Consider the following 15,899-nt stretch of genomic DNA (forward strand, 5'->3'; position numbering starts at 1 on the left):
TTTATCCTTCTCTCCACATCTGCAGGACAGACTGCCCCTTACTACAGCTTTGGCTCTTAGCCTTGGCCAGAGCTGCATGCAGATTTCAAAAAGGTACAGCTTCTAGACTCTTATTTCCTTCCTTTTTTTTCCTACAGCTGCCTGGGGACTGTTTTTTTGGAGTCTGGTTGGGTTGATGTGGCAACATTTTCTTTAGCCATCCTCTAGAAGAGCATTTTTTGCACAGTTGTAAAACTGTATATGCAAAGAGACCATAACTGTAAATACAAGGAGAGAGGTATTGAAAGGTGTTGAAATGTTCAGCTCCTCTTTAATTTTGGGGATTATAATGAGGTGTCTTTGCTGCGTTTCCGTCTGAATCAATCCTAGCTTAATCCTTGCTTAGTGTCAGTGAGCGTAGGTTTAACAGAGTTCAAGACAGACCAGAAGAGGCTGCTCAACATTTTATCAAAAGTATGACTCAGGGCATGAACATAATTTGGCAGGCTGTAATAACTGTTAGACCTATAAATATTAGATCATTCTTTGACTTTCTCATCTCTTTATTATAGGAAGATCTCAATACAAGTGGTATAATTTCTGAATCAGACTGAATCATTTGCTCTTTGGGATATAGAATTTTAAAAAGAAATGAGAGAAAAAAGGGGGAGTTTGTGGCCAGAGTTCAGGGTTCTAGCTGAAAACTGAAAAGACTGAGGTTCGTTTCTATATCTGCCACAGATTTCTCATGTGAATAATTTCATTTGTCTTTTCCCCCTTTAGTAAGTTGAGGATAATGGCAATACCTTTTATCAGGCTTGTGTTGTGAGATGTACACACACGCCGAGCATCCTGAAGGGCAATAAAATAATTGACAAAGATTTTCTTAGGTACAAAGTACAATGTGTTTATCAGTTTGATTGTTCTCATTTTTTTACCATTATGCAGCATAAAAAATGTTTGGTGCCCTCTGCTGTATGTGTACACAAATAGACAACCAGTGGAGGGAGAGTAAGAAACAATGAAGAAATGGAAATTTTTGGAAGTTGCCTTTTGTTTGCTCGACTTATTTTCTGTGGGCGCAGCCCTTCTCCAGTTTGAGTGTCACAAGCTGGGGTGGGGGACTTGCGTCCTTCCCTCTCTGCACTGCCTGGCATACACAATACGGAATTATCTGCCTTTTTTCGCACATTTTCACTGCTTTCCTCACATCTGCTCTCCAGTCTTGCAAGGGCAGATCTCAGTCCTCGGGGCTGTTTGTCCCTCAACAGCATGTGCAAAACCTGGAGGGTGAGGAATGTCTCTTTAGTCCATAAGGTGTTGTGTGTTGGCCACTGGTGCTGGTGGGGAAGAGGTGGGGAAGGAGAGCGGGAGACTTGGAGGGGTATGGGCCACCCTGCTGAAAGGTGGTGGATGTGTGGAGTGGCCTGGCTCTTTCTGAGCTTCGACTCCGGATGAGTTTAGTAGAGCTCAACTGGTTGACTGGTTGATTTCATAACAGGACTTCCCCATTATTGCCCTTTCGCTGTTAGGAAACTGAGGCAAGGAGCAGAAAACCCACTTCTCTATGAGTACTTTGTAATCAGTGCTGCTCATTGTGATCAGCAACTTACCATCTTCTGGGTCTCTGTGCTGAGGAGTCTCACATGAGGCTGGTGAGATATCCCCGTAGCATATTGACCTCTTCCTCCTCTTCCCTCCACACCCAGGCGGGCATGCCAGGGATGAGTTTGGCTCGTGTCAGCATGGGTCCCTGACAAGCTTGCCACCAGACGTTGGGAACCTGAGCTGTCTCACCCACCTGGATCTCAGCTTCAACAGCCTCTCCACCTTGCCAGGCTGCATCCTCCACCTCCCCAGCCTCCGTGTGCTCCTAGTGAGCCACAACAGCCTGGTGACACTCCCTGAGGACTTCGGCTCTCTGAGCAAGCTGACTTTCTTCTCTGCTATGAAAAATCAGCTGAAGGACTTACCCCAGAGCATTGGGGAGCTGGCAGTGCTGCAGGACCTGGATCTCTCAGAAAATGCTTTAGAATTCCTCCCCGAAGAAGTTGGGAATCTGCACAACTGCACAGAGCTGGATCTCTCTGGGAATCGCTTATCGAGCATCCCAGACTCCTTAGGTCAGTATTTTCTAGGGGTGAAGAAGGACATGGGCTTGTTGAGCTCTTGGTATAGTCTAGGACCCCTGAAGGCCCTTGGTGTCTGCCCCCAGAGTTGTTAGCACAAACCATCTGTTAGGTGGCAAGTGGAAGGGATATCCAGAAGAAACATGCTTGGTTCAGTCAGTCCCTTTGAGCATTAACAATTCCCTGGACCGTGCTTTCTGCTTCTGTGGATCAGGAAGACTGCAAAGATTTCAGTGCAATTTACCATAGCCGAGGATCTGGCCTGCCTGGTTTTGGGCAGCACCCAGGACTGGAAACAGAAGAGCTGGGGTTTAACGGGATGCAAATCTGGGCTTGAAATCATGCTGTCTGGCGTGTGCCAGTCCATGGAACCGGGCTCTGAGTTGTGCTGCACAGCTGCCTGGCCCTTAGGTCCCGTATTACTTTGGGCCCGGGGCTGTCGCTGATGCTGTTGTGGAAGCATCTTCTATCCATACTCGTAGCTGGGTGCTGAAAAGCAGAGGACAGAGGAGGCTGTGATGCCTCTCGACTAGTTCCCTGGACCCTTTTATTTTGTGAACTAAAGAGATGTTGGGCTCCTGTGCTTTTCCCTTGTTGTGTGTGTGTGTACATGTGATGAGGAGAGCGGTGGGGGGTTGGAGCTGACGTGCAATGCAATTAACAGCACGGATCGGGGGTCATTTCTTGTTCTAACCTGCAGCCAATCTGAAGTCTCTGCGGCGGCTGCATCTCCACAGCAATCTCTTGGTGACAGTCCCTGCCTCGCTTGCCAGCCTGCCCAACTTGTCCAGACTTGATCTGCAGAACAATTGCCTCCGTGCAGTCCCCCCCGAGATCCAGACCTCACCGTTCGTGCGCCTCCGAGGCAATCCCTTAGGAGAAACGGAGCCGTCCCCGCAGGCTGGTAAATGCAAGGCTTCTGCTGCTGTGGGTTCTGCCTAGCTGTTCCCTCACTCAGCCCAGCGTGGCACCGATGGGTTTGGATTAGAGAGGACAAGCAGGAAGGAATCAGATCAGTATTTACTGGTCTGGAATAATGACTAGGCTGCAAGGATACAGACAGTACTAGTTCTGTTTTTACGAGTCCAAGCCCAGTCTGAAGGGCTCAGTGGTCCCTGGAATTGGGCTTGCTAGGAGAGGTTTTACAGTGGGAGTGAAAATGGGATTCACAGGAAACAGATCAGGAGAGGCCCATAAAGGAGTCCAGCCTTTTTAGCAGAGGTGAGCACCAGTTCTTGGGCTTGTTGCATGGCCCTAAGGCTGTGGTGGCTCTTGCTAGAAGCACAGAGAGCACAGAGGTCATTCTGCTGTATGGTTACCTCCTGCTTTCTTGTAGTTCCCAGGCTGCAGAGGAGCAGCTCTTTGTCCAAGATGAAGGTGATGAATGAGCAGGAATCTGAGCAGGGTTTCCCAATGGTGCTGACATTCACAAGAGCAAGCGCTGATTCGCAGGGGTGGCCCCAGGCAATCAAACATGGCCCTGAGAGCTGCAGGGGTGATAGACTGAAATATTTGGTAATTCCCCATGCTTCTGAGTTTTCCTATGGGAAAATCAGCATTTCCAGTACATCTTGGTACCCCGAGGCCTCTTCCTGTCCTCCTGCTGCTGCTTGATCAGAAGCCCACTGCGGTGTGAGCAGGACTCTGTTAGTGATTTCCATCAGATTAGGATTAAGTCAAAATTGAAATGCAAGTTCAGCCTTTCTTGTCTATCCTGATTTAAGTAACCTTTGTCTCCTCCTACCCAAACTTTCTTATTGCCACAGATGAATCCAGTGCCGGAGGGCTACGAAGACTCTTCCTTACATCAGGAGAGGACAGGTAAGCCTCTGTTATTAAGAATTTTTATTACAGTGTTGTAACAAGGTGCCAGACAAGATTGGTGCATAGTGGGTATTGCACATGTATATAGGAGCTTTTGGCCTCAGCAGGCCGGTCAGACACAAGGTAGGAGATTCTTCTGTTGATTTTTGGAGGGCTGAAGTCATTGCACGGTGTCATACATTCATGCATTTCTTCTGGAAGCTTTACTGTCACCTCTGAAGGCTGCAGAGTGGTCCTGGCCTGTGGCATCCATTTCTACTTTCCACCGGGGGCTGCCTCTGACCCCCTGCGGATCTACTTCCGAACCCTCGCACCGGACCCTCGGTGGGTAAAGCTGAGGCATCATGATGTCCTGCTAAGTAGAGTCCTGGAGCTGCAGCCTCATGGACTCAAATTCCAGCAGGTGAGGACACATCCAGGCCACCTTCTGATCAATCTGCCTCGGCAGTAGCTCGGCAGAGTCTTCTGAGAGAGTCTGTTGGGACTTCAGCTGCCCCCATCACTGCTGCTTTTAAGTAGCTGCAGAACTGCCTTCCAAGGAAGCCCGGCTGCAAAGACTTGGAAAGGACACAGCCAGCTTCTCTGGCACTGTGCTGGTCTGGCTGCTTTGCCTTCCCCACTGCTCCTGCTCAAGCTGAGCTGTAACCTTCCTCACTCACAACCCTCCCTCTGTGCCAGAAGATAAGTGCTGTTCCAGCACTTGGCCTTAGCCAGCAAGGAGAATGGTTCACATCCTTCCCTAAAAGTCTGACTGGATGGTTTTCATTCAAGCTGGTGAGTCCTTACACCACCAGCCCTGTCATGGCTGACAGCAGCTCACTGCAAAAGCTGCTTTGCCCTTTCTGCCCACAAGCTGCTGGACTTTCCCTGCTGTCACACTGCATAGCGGACCTGACATCTCCTGTCACCTCCCTGGAGGCTGCAGGACAGAGCAGGTTCCTATATCTCCTCCTTCACTCCCTGCATACAGGCTGTGCTTCACCCTTCCCCTTCTTGTGTGCACATGAAGCCACAGAGCACAGCTAGGCTTGGTTGTATCCTCTATTGTGTCTCACGGGAACGCTTTTTTGCCAGGAGGTGCAGATCTGGATGCCATATGCCTCCCCTCAAACCCTTCACCAGCGTGAGGTGGTGGTTCGGACCTTCAGTGGGCAGAGCTGGAGTGATCTGAGAACAGGAGTGGAGCAGAAGAGAAAATCAAAGGTGAGCAGATTGGAATGACCAGTGACACACATCCTTCCTGTTACCCTCTTTGGTTTTGCCCAGCCAAGACTGAGCCCATCTGAAACATCTCAGGAGCTGTGTTTTGACCAGCTGCTATAAAATGTAGTGGATTTCAGCTCCAGGTTTTCCTCTCCCATGGAGGTGTGCCTCCTGAAGATGATGAGCTGCAGCCTGCCATGCTTCATCCCTGTTCTAGGGCTTTCACCTGCTCGGCTGTTACCGGCACTTATTTTCCTGCTTTTATTGTATTATGTTATATGCCTGTATGTTTTCTCTTCTTCCCTGTCCTGTTACAGAAGCATGTGGCTCACTGTAGTGTCCTTCACTTCTCTTGGTTCCTTGTTGTCTCCCGACTTGTGCAAAATGAATGCAAAGTGCCAACAGAGGGGACATTGCTCTTTTCCAGCGTGGATCCAAGCATCAAAGTGACCTTTCCACCTGGAGTCACTGAAGAGACTCGCAGTGTCAAGCTGCAGGTACGCATGCTTTAGAAACCAAGCTTTGGTAAGCCCTAGCACGGCTCTTGTTCTGTGCCAGGTAGGGGAGCTGAAGGTGAGATCACAGAATCACAGAATCATCTCGGTTGGAAAAGCCCTTGAAGCTCCTCCAGTCCAACCATGAACCTCACCCTGACCGTTCCCAACTCCACCAGATCCCTCAGCGCTGGGTCAACCCGACTCTTCAACCCCTCCAGGGATGGGGACTCCCCCCCTGCCCTGGGCAGCCCATTCCAACGCCCAACAGCCCCTTCTGGAAAGAAATACTTCCTAATATCTAGTCTAACCCTTCCCTGGCGTAGATGTCCACCCTAGGGTAGGTGGTGTCTGACGTGGATGCTTCGTGGGCTGAGCCATCTCAGATCACCTTCTGTCTGAGCTTCCCTGCCTGCAGAATGGGCCGTGCTCCAGCTGCCCTGTGTGGGGGAGGACCTCGGGGCTCTGCCAGCGCTCCCCCGATCGGCAGGTAGCTGCTGTGAAGGGAACACGAGGAGGTTTTTTGCCTCTTGCTCCCCTGCAAAACATACTGAGCGTGGCAGGACAGCTCAGTGACTGAGACTGGCGGGGGATGATTTATGTGGATCTAATTCTAAAGCCACCCCACGAAAATGAATTGTTCTGTAGAGCTGCTAGATAGTGCTAAACGCTATTGTAATACCTTGGTGTGCCCCAACTTGCCAGGTTGAGACCAGTATTAGAGCAGACTTCAGCTGAAGTTCCCTGTGCTTCCATTCCTCAGCGGGCCCTGAGCCAAGAGCAGCGTTTGCTTGCTGAGTGCTGGGGGCACTGAGCGCGTGGTGTGGGAATGTGGGTGCCGGGCTGCGCCGCTCACCGTGGTGTCTCACACCCAGGTGCTGCCAGTCTCTGCAGAAGAGATAGAGGAACTCACGGCCGATGCAGGCTGCAGAGCCAGTCCCCTGCTCTGCCTCTCCCAGGACTCCCTGGTGGATTTTCTCAGGCCAGTGAGAATTCAGCTGCCCCTCCCGCCTGGGGTCACAGGTCAGTTTATTCCCAAAATGGTGAAAAAGAGAAACGCCATAAAAAAACCTACAAATGACAAGCTGGGAATTTTGTTTGCCTTTCCTGTCAATAATGAAGCTTGCTGCTTTTCCTGCAGGAACAGCAGGGTGTGTCTGCTGAGTGAGTGGTGGTGCAGGGTGGTGGGGTTGAAGGTAGTTCAGGTCCAGCAGACCAGAGCTGGTCTTCACAGACCAGCAGCACAAGCTGGGAGAGTGGCCTCAGCAAATGGATTCCTCTGCTGAACTCCATGTGTATTTAGACTGCTGGGTTTGGTGTGACGGCTTGGAGAGGCACTTCTGCCAGCTGAGGAGATGCTTTGGGAGAGGGCTTTGATTCATGATTAGGAGTAGCTTGAAGGAGGTGATGAAGATGCTCCCTCCATGAATCTGCGTTCGCTCTTACTTCCTTGATCATGAATCAGGTGCTGAGCCACTGCTGTTAAAAGTGTACGACCATACACTAAACCATTTCCCAATACCATAAACACCCTTGCCAGGGATTCCTCTGTTTGCATGCTGAGTACTCTGTGTCTCTTAATTTCCTATTTTCTGGCTTTCTTGTGAAGAAGTAACATCTTTTTGGGTGCGGCTTGGCCTTCATTGTAACACTGCCTGTTATTTGTATGTCTGAAGTGCATCAGGATTGAAAAGCCTGTGGGATGTACATTTAGAAAGACACAGAACTTAATTAATAACCCCAGATACTGGTGATGGGAATTGTCTAATGAATCTGTTTGGCAGAAATCAGCACACTATCAGTTTAAGTCTGCGTATTCTGCCAGAATATTCTGGAAGCTTTTATTGCTGCTCTTTGACCAAAGTTCAGTCCTTGATGCTAAAGAGAAGGTCATGAGCCTTAATTTGGTGCTTTTATGAAGTGAATCACCCAGAACTGTGGCTGGGTTTGTAAAGCCGTGAATGAAGGCTTCTGCTGCATATAGCATCTCTTGATCGCTGTGGTCTTTAGGGCTAAATTTGGATCGGTCGAGGCTGCATCTTCTCCATGGTGACCTGGAGGGCCAAACCTGGGATGACATTACCAGTCAGGTGGTGCTGGAATTCACCCATCTTTATGCGGTGTTTGAAGTCACCCACTTCTCCTGGTAAGTGCAGGGTTAGTCCTGACAAAACGATGGGATGTTCCTCTGCCTTGCTTTTCCCACATTCTGACCAGGGGTCATGCCATTAACCCTACCTCTTCCCTTTTCCCTTTGCAAGTCAGGCCCAGATTAGGACTCTGTCTCTACCCATCATATTTTACAGTCCTGTGGGCGTGACATTGGCCTCTCTTCCTAGGCAGGTTCCCTCCTTTTTCTTAATTCCTTGTCTGCCAGGTACTGGCTGTGGTACACCACCAAGACCTACATTGGAGGCATTGCCAAGAAAGTCTATGAGCGGCTGCGTATGTACCAGGTGAACTTCATTGCTCTGCAGAGGAAGAAGGACCCCGAGCAAGTCCTGCTACAGTGTGTCCCCAAGCACAAGGTCTGGTCTGGGTTGTGTTGCTTTGCTCCTGAGCTTCCTGGGCCTCCCTCTGTAGGATGTAAGGGCAGCAGTGTACCAAATGGTCCTGTTCACTGCCCCAGGGTCATGGCTGGGCTATGCTGTCACCACGCTGGGTTGGTAGTGTGATACCAGCTCACTGGCACCTGGGGAAAGAAGGGAAACTCATTCTATGCAGCGGTGGGTGCCATGCAGCGATTTCCTCCCCTGTGAACCTTGAGGACTGGGCTGCTAAAACCATCTGAGCCGCAGTAATTAGCCATGTGTGTGCTGTTAGCGACCAGCAAACATGAGGCAAAACATGTTGGCTTAAACTTCAGTCAAAGATATTAAAGCTAACACGTCACTTGTCTGACATGGGCTGGTAGCGTGGGCAGAAGCACTGCTCTGCTCTCAGCTGGCGTGGCTAGAACTGGTACTCCTGCTGATGTTCCTTGCTGTTTACAGTCCAAGCAGTGGAACAGAACATATGAGCCCTCCTTAATCTGCTTCAGTGCAACATCAGGTTAGTTTATGCTGTTAGTCTGAGCTAATCTGGCTGATTTTGTGCGGAAGGAGATGTGAAGCGCTCGCACATTCTCTTCTGCTGCCTCTGCCCTGGGGCTCTCAGCCCTCAGCAGTGTTGCTTCAGCTGTCAGCAAAGTAAGCGTGCAGCTGTGTTTGTAGAGCATGTGCCTTGGCAGAGAGCGCAGCTCAGCCAGGCGAGGCTTATTTTATCAGACTGCCAGAACTGGGCTGCATAGTCAACTCTCTGCATAACCCTTTGATCTGGTTGCTCCTTCTTTTCTTTATTCATTCTCCTGTATTGAAATGGCCTGTGGGCATAAACATCTGTAAGGAATTTTTATGTCTTGGGTTCTGGGCTAAAATTGTTTCCAGAGGAGGCAGCAATGGCACTCACAGTGAGATCAGGGCGTGGGGGTGTCTCTATTCCTGCCAGGGATGGTCATGGCGTGAGAGAGAACGTTTACTTTTAGAAATAGAAAGAAGAATAGACACTTTGGCTCTAGGCTGACTCTTGCAGTGCCTCTGAGACCCCGGGTCTGACAGTGTGATCACAGGCTGCAAAGCCAAAACGAGCTTTCTGCTGTCCTCAGCTGTGTGCTATTGTAGCATGTGGCTTTTTGCAGAGAAAATGCCTTTTAATGGCATAACTGTGAGGGAGATAAGGTAGCAAGTAAATCCCTCCCTGTCTTTGAAGGTTACTAACCTGTTAAAAAGATACAGACATTGCTGAAAATGCTTTTTTAATGGCAGCTTTGGGATGGCCTATCGTTGTTAGTCCACATAGGCTTTTCTGCTTTTTACTTGAGAAGAGAAACAGGGAAGCCACAAAACTCAGAGCACCACTTCCTTGTCTGTAGTGAACGTACCTGGGATAGGAGGGGTGGGGGTTTGTTCATTTGTTTACATCCTTTTAATGTAAAATGGACTTTCCCTGTTGAAGGTGAGAGGAGCGTCATGGGTGTAGGGACGTGGGTCAGGGGACAGACGTGCTTCAGACCAAACACGGGCTCCTGTGTTGTCACCCTTGTCAGGTTGACCCAGTGCTGAAGAAGCTGCAGGACCGCTATCGAGGACCTGAGCCGTCCGACATGGTGGAGATGTTTGAGGGAGAGCAGTTTTTTGCAGCTTTTGAGCACGGCATCAGCATCGATATGGGTATGGTAGTACTGGGCTCCTTTCTGCTCCTACCTCTTGTGCTTCTCTAGCCCCAGACGTGTTTCTGCTGGGGGCTGTACTCCTCCATGGCATTCCTCTCTGTCTCCAGCTCACACGCTTCTCACAGCAGCCAGCCCATGGGCATTGACTTTGTCACATTCTCTGGTCACCCAACTTTTGTGTCTACTTTTCCCTATGGAGGTGCTGTTTGCAGGCTTTCACTTCCTCTCATGCTATTGTAGCCTGCAGAGGGAAATAGCCAAGTGTGTTTAATTTATGACTGATCTGCTTCTGCAGCCCTTTTCCTGGCATCTTAGACACCACACTGGAGTGCCCGTGGTGATCTAATTAATGTTGCCCATTTCTGAGAGAACACATAGAAAGATACTTTTTTGGAGAAGGTATTTCTGAAATAATCCAGTGCAAAGAATTCCCCCTAATGGAATCATTAGAAGAGAAGGAAGGAGGGAGCAGAACCAAAACTTAAGATGATGCCCCAATGTGTCTGGACCTGCTACAGCTGCAAACAGCCATTTTCTGCAAAACCTGAATGTACAGCTCAGTTTCATTGGTGTAAATTAAGCACAACTCTATGAAGAATAATAAAATGTGCTGGTCTTTCAGTGGAGTTCACGAGGCCAGAGTCTGTCCCTCTGTCCTGAGTTAGGCTGGACTCTAACCTAACTTAATTTCTAGATAATTACATATATGAGTGTTGTACCTGATTAAATTCTTTTCCTTTAGCTCTATTCCTATTTCTGCACCCACTGCAGAAATGGTGAAGAGATAGGTGACCTATTTTTGTGCATTACAAGATGTTATTGCAGATGATTCTACCCTCCAAGGGGTAGAATGGACCAAGGATGGGACTTGACTCCATCTGAACGTCTTGCCCTGCCTTGCCTTCTGTTCTTGAACTTGATCTCCACCTTGTGGTCGTTCTCCTTTTCCACCTGTAGGACCTGCTTTCTCCCCAGCCAGTGATTTCTGCTTTCCCCTGTCACCCAGCGAGGAAGTGGGGGGTTACAATTCTTTCAGGCATGAGTAGCAGGAGTAGATAGTAGCATGGAGGCTGCTCGTGGATGATAGGCTGTTGGCCAGGCTTGAAAAGCTGCACACTTTTCTGCACAAGTTGAGTGTTTGCTGCTTCTCTGCACAGATCGCCCTGACTGCGTGGATGGACGTCTCTCATTTATTTTTTACTCCCACTTGAAGAACATGAAGGAAATCTATGTGACCTCCCCTGTAGACAGGAAAGGCCAAGCTGTAAAAGGCCAGGTGAGCAACCAGTTACACTGGCTTTTTGTTTCCTCCTTCATCATCATCATTGCTTTTACAGTGCTCTTCATAATAATCTCTGAGTGCTGGGCATGACTCTTCCCCTCCCCTCTTTCCCTTGGCTTTGCATTTCACTGACTAACCCCTGAATAAACAAGAGTAGTCTGGAGGGATCACTCATCACTTAGCTCTCTGACTTACATTCCTGCCGTTAACTCTTGGGGTGTTGACAGTAAGTCCAGCCTTTATGGCAGAACCTCAGTGCTCCTCCCAGTTGCACTTAATTGGGAGGCCGTATTTATGGACTGAGGACAGGTGAGAAATGCTGAATTCATTATTTCCCAGAGAGAAAAGACATGGTGCAAAGACTTGGCTGCTGTGCTTCAATCTGAGCCTCGCTGTTTGCTTTCTGTTTGCAAAGGTCTCTTTCTACCGAGGCGCAGTTCCCGAGAGCATCTCTGAAGATGCCAGAAGGAGGAGGAAAGGACCAGACTCCCCCTGGCTCGCTACTCTGCCCATCAAACTGCCTGTGAGTGGTTTTGTTTTCTACGGAAAAATTAATCTAGATGGGGTAAGAGCATGGCCTTCCTGCTCAGCTAATTTTGTCTTCCTCCATGAGAACAGATGCAATGAATGACTGCAAGAAGTGGCTGCCCAGCCACGTCATGGTGGAGATTCCCCACTCCCTGTGAGCTCTTCTGCAAGGAGAAACATGAATAGCTGGGAGTGCTCTCCATCTCCTGCTCATCTTGCCTGTCAAGCACAGGCTTGTTGGAGGGGTGGACAGAGAGGGTGGATCCTTTGAATGAATGAGGGATGTAGAACAGGAGGAAGCTCGCTGTAATTAAGGGAAGTGTCTGTTTTGTTTATAAATTCCTTAGTCACACAGCTCATGCAGCAGGGCAAAAGAAAGGTCTAGGTTGAGGTAGTTAGGCTGGATTTGAATAGAGGTGTTGAGTGTAAGTATTCTGCTGTGAGCCACTGGCCTTTAAAGGCCAGGCTTTGTGTTACAGTGAGAAAGTTTTGCTTAGGGAATTTAATGGATTTTTGAGAAGCTTAAAACAATAAATACCTTTGTAGGCTGAATGCTTCCCTTCAGATCATCTGCCATGATCTCACATCCCCTTCTGACGCGTGCAACCTCAACGTAAATCTCTCTTACCGCTGAGGAGATGGTTTCTCCTGGGGAGGTGATTCACTGAAAAATGCTCTGTAAAGACCAGACAGGAAATTTGCAGTGTGAGCTCTGACAGTGAGCACTATGATCCGATATTTTTCAGAGGCAGTGGGCATTGCTGGTCATTGCCAGTACGAGTGCTCCTTGCTCCTTACAGCCTGACTCTTCAGCGCCAGGCTCGTCCTTCCTCCCAGTAGGAGGAAGGAAATGTCAGTGTGCAGACTGAATGGCTGGACAACGTCCTCTACAAAACCAACTTGTTTAGCATGTTCTCGCTCTGTTTGTGACACAGCGATTGAAACCCCGCTGGGGTGAGAACCCCAGTCCTCTGAATGGCTTCTCCTTCCCTCCCTTGAACCTGGGCAACGCCGAGACTGGCTACCTGACCCAGGCCAACCTGCTGAGCATCGCCAGGCGCGTGGGAGCGGACTGGCAGACTGTCGGCCTCCACCTCGGCTTGAGCTATCAGCAGATTGAGCGCATAGGGTACAACAACAGGTGAGACAGGGCCCAGTGATAACAGCGATGCATTATATCTGTCCATCTGTCTGTCTGTCTAGTTAACTGCAATGTAACAGCGTAAATTAATGCTTGGCTGGTTGAAAGTTTTCCTGCTGGAATTGTTTTGCTGGATAAAAGATGGGTTGACTAATGGTTCTTCCCAAAACATTACCTTTTTTATGGTAAGCTGATTATTTTCTCTTGCCATTATAAAACAAAGCTTTATGTTTGAAAAACAAAAGTGGGAAGTAACAAACGTGATGAGCTTTGTAGTTCAGATGAGTTGCATTCCTGTTTTGTGCTGTGATCTGGATTCCTGGCCGGACTCCATCTCCGACAATGGGCAGTGGTCTATGGCATTAATTGTGAATATCATCTTTATTCAAAAAGAGCTTGTGGTACATCATGGGACGTGCACTCTGACCAAAAAGCCAGCGCAGTAGGAGAGAATGAGACTTGTTAGGACCAAACTACTGTTCCTGTGGGGAATTTACACTCAAGAGCAGAATGCTTTGACATTTTCATTAGGAAAACATTTTCTACAGAGGTTTTAGTGCAGAAACAGCAACTCCTGTATGATGGGTGGGGAAAAGGCAGGCCCACTGAGGGCTTTGTGTGTCTGGATAGTTTCTCTGGGGCTCCAGTCGTGGGCTAGGACTCAGGTAAGCCACTGTGGGTTGCCCGGCAGGAGAGCGTGTTGGTTACTTCTGTGCTTTCCCCTTTCTTCAGAGAGGATCTTAATAAGCAGATCCTGGACATGCTTTTTTCATGGGCTCAGCAAAACTCGGAGGATCCTGACTGTGTGAGCAAGTTGATTACAGCCATGAAAGAGAGCGGCCGCCAGGACATCGCTGATGAGGTCGAAACCATCATTGAGCTGGGACGGCAGAAGTACAGGGAGTCCATCCGCCGCGTGGGCCTGGAGCAGGAGAGCAGCACTGAGGACTCTGCCATAGCTATGGTGTAGCACCTACCAGAAAGAACTGGCCTTCGTATGGGGACCCGCTGCCTACCTGGAGCCACAATGTCGTGGGGCTGCTCCAGCCTCAAGGGCCAGTGTCTTCCCAAGGAGCTGGACGTTGACTTACTTGCGAGCAGACTACTGAGCTCTCCTGGGTCTGTGCTCACATGCCTCTTCTGCCAATCCCAGGTGGCTTAGAGTGTGTTTATGAGCCTTTTCTGTAATTCCACTTCTTGACCTTGAGCTTTAGATTCCAGAAACATGGAGAAATTCAGAGACTGAAGTGTCTGTCAGATGAGTAGTGGCTAAAGTAGCCTTTAATGAATTAATACTCATGTTACATATATTTATTTATAACTTATTCCTGAAACTGTGTTCTGCTGGAAACACTGGGTGTGAGCATTTGGGTCTGTTTGTGCTCCAGTGCTTGATGGGAAAATGAAGGTGCAATTGTCTTAGGAAGGCCTGTGGTGTGGTGGGGACTGTTCAGCTATTTTTGTTAATGATGTGTTTTGTTCACCTGAAAATGTGAACCATATTTTCCATGAAAATGTTTTCTATTTTCTGCCAAATCTCTTACAGTTCCCTCAAGCCCAAAACAAAATCTAAGTATTGGTGGGGAAAAGAGAAGAAACTAATTTCTAGCAAAATTGCTCTTGTTTTCGGTTTTGTTCCAAAAGCAATTTTAGAACAAATAAAATTTCTCATTGTCCCTAGGCTGCTGCACCTGCCAGGCTTTTTCGATGAGACCTACACGCTGCTGGTCTTTGACAGAGTTCCAGTTTTATTTTACAAATAAGTAAAAATCCATAACCCTGCTGTTCTGGGAGAGACTCTAATTTAAGTGAAAGTAAAATTTTCCTTGCAGTTTCAAAGGAATATTCCTCACATCCTCCCAGTGAAATATGCCTGAGTCGTAGTGAAGGTGTGACCCCTTGTGAAGTCTGCTGAAAAGCATGACTTAAATTTGCATTTTAAAAACTGGTCTGACCAGCTGTGAAATAGGCAGTGCTGTGGGATTGGCAGGAGCTGTGCAGAGCTAACCTCCCAGTTTTGCAGTCTGAACATCTTGTATAAGGCTGGAAGTGTTTATTGCTTTTTAACTGCTCAGACATTGATTACTGAGTTGCCCTTCTCTTCCTGTTCTCCATCTCATGATGGGTCTCAACTAATGACCCACTAATAGTGGGAAATTTCGTGCAAGCTTTCTGAAAGACTGTTGTCATCTACATAGATTCAACCCTTTCAAGACAGATTTGGATTCAGCGTAACTCTGTAAGCAATATATAAAGGGCTGTTCTCAGTCTGGAAAACAGAAGTCTGTATAAAAATGCCAGGTTGCAACACTCAGAGTCAACCTGCAGCTGCAGGTCTGAGAAATCCTGGTGTTTTCTTCCCCCTGTGAAGAACCTCAGTGGTTTCCCTGATGCAGTGTTTCAGACCTGCCATCAGTGCTATTATTGAAAGAGAGGCATAAAATTGTTCTGCTTTTCTTTCAAAATTCATCTCAGGCCATGGAGTGATTAGTCCAGAGCACTGGACAAGGACTTGCAGACTTGAGTTGTCACCGTGGGCCTAGGGGCTTCCTTCCTCAGATCTGATTTCTTAGGCCATGCTGCCCCTCAGGTCTCATGCTGGGTTCAAGTCAGCAGTTCTTTTTTGAATGTACATTTTCTCTGGTAGCCTGTGTCATACGTTCTTGTCTGTAATTTTGATGTATACCAACGAGGTATTTGTTCTTTCCTCCAGTTTTGGAGAGATGCATTTGGGCATATTGCTCTCACTGGAAATAAAATAAGCACTTCACCGTTTCACAGCGTGGTCTGCTAATCCATAAATGCCTCGAGATAGAGCCAGATCCCTTTAAACCTGCTGGCAGAAGGACACAGGTGAGCTTGGCTGTGCTGCACAGAAGTGGGAGAAAAGCTCCTTTGGGTACTGGTGGCCGCAAAGCGCAGGACAGGCTGCAGGCATCCCTGTAGCCTGGCTTTGCTGCAGAGGGGCTAAGCTGGGAAACACAACACTCAGGGCGTGGGTTTGACTAGCTGAGCGTATGACTAGGGCTCAGGTGGAGCAGGGCTAGGGAGCAACAAGGCTAGTCTAGAGGGGCCAGCACGTAGGCTTAGCCTGGCCTCTGGCGAAGGT

The 15,899-nt window shown here is 48.6% G+C and overlaps 1 protein-coding gene across 2 annotated transcripts in view; it reads left to right on the forward strand.

The window, feature by feature from the left end:
- Positions 1 to 15,565, forward strand: part of PIDD1 (p53-induced death domain protein 1) — an 18,236-nt gene extending 2,671 nt beyond the window's left edge. Inside the window, exons 3-16 of one of the 2 annotated variants that reach the window (XM_074885376.1) lie at positions 1,689 to 2,102; positions 2,809 to 3,012; positions 3,875 to 3,929; positions 4,134 to 4,335; positions 5,007 to 5,135; positions 5,453 to 5,632; positions 6,505 to 6,652; positions 7,640 to 7,775; positions 8,007 to 8,157; positions 9,714 to 9,837; positions 10,997 to 11,115; positions 11,537 to 11,644; positions 12,585 to 12,790; positions 13,523 to 15,565. In XM_074885376.1, coding sequence (XP_074741477.1) covers positions 1,689 to 2,102; positions 2,809 to 3,012; positions 3,875 to 3,929; positions 4,134 to 4,335; positions 5,007 to 5,135; positions 5,453 to 5,632; positions 6,505 to 6,652; positions 7,640 to 7,775; positions 8,007 to 8,157; positions 9,714 to 9,837; positions 10,997 to 11,115; positions 11,537 to 11,644; positions 12,585 to 12,790; positions 13,523 to 13,760 — 2,414 coding nt within the window. In that variant the 3' untranslated portion in view covers positions 13,761 to 15,565. The other variant, XM_074885377.1, reaches the window with a different exon arrangement.
- Positions 15,566 to 15,899: the final 334 nt, after the last annotated feature.

This window comes from Strix uralensis, chromosome 15 (assembly GCF_047716275.1).
Source record: "Strix uralensis isolate ZFMK-TIS-50842 chromosome 15, bStrUra1, whole genome shotgun sequence".
Lineage (NCBI taxonomy): Eukaryota > Metazoa > Chordata > Aves > Strigiformes > Strigidae > Strix > Strix uralensis.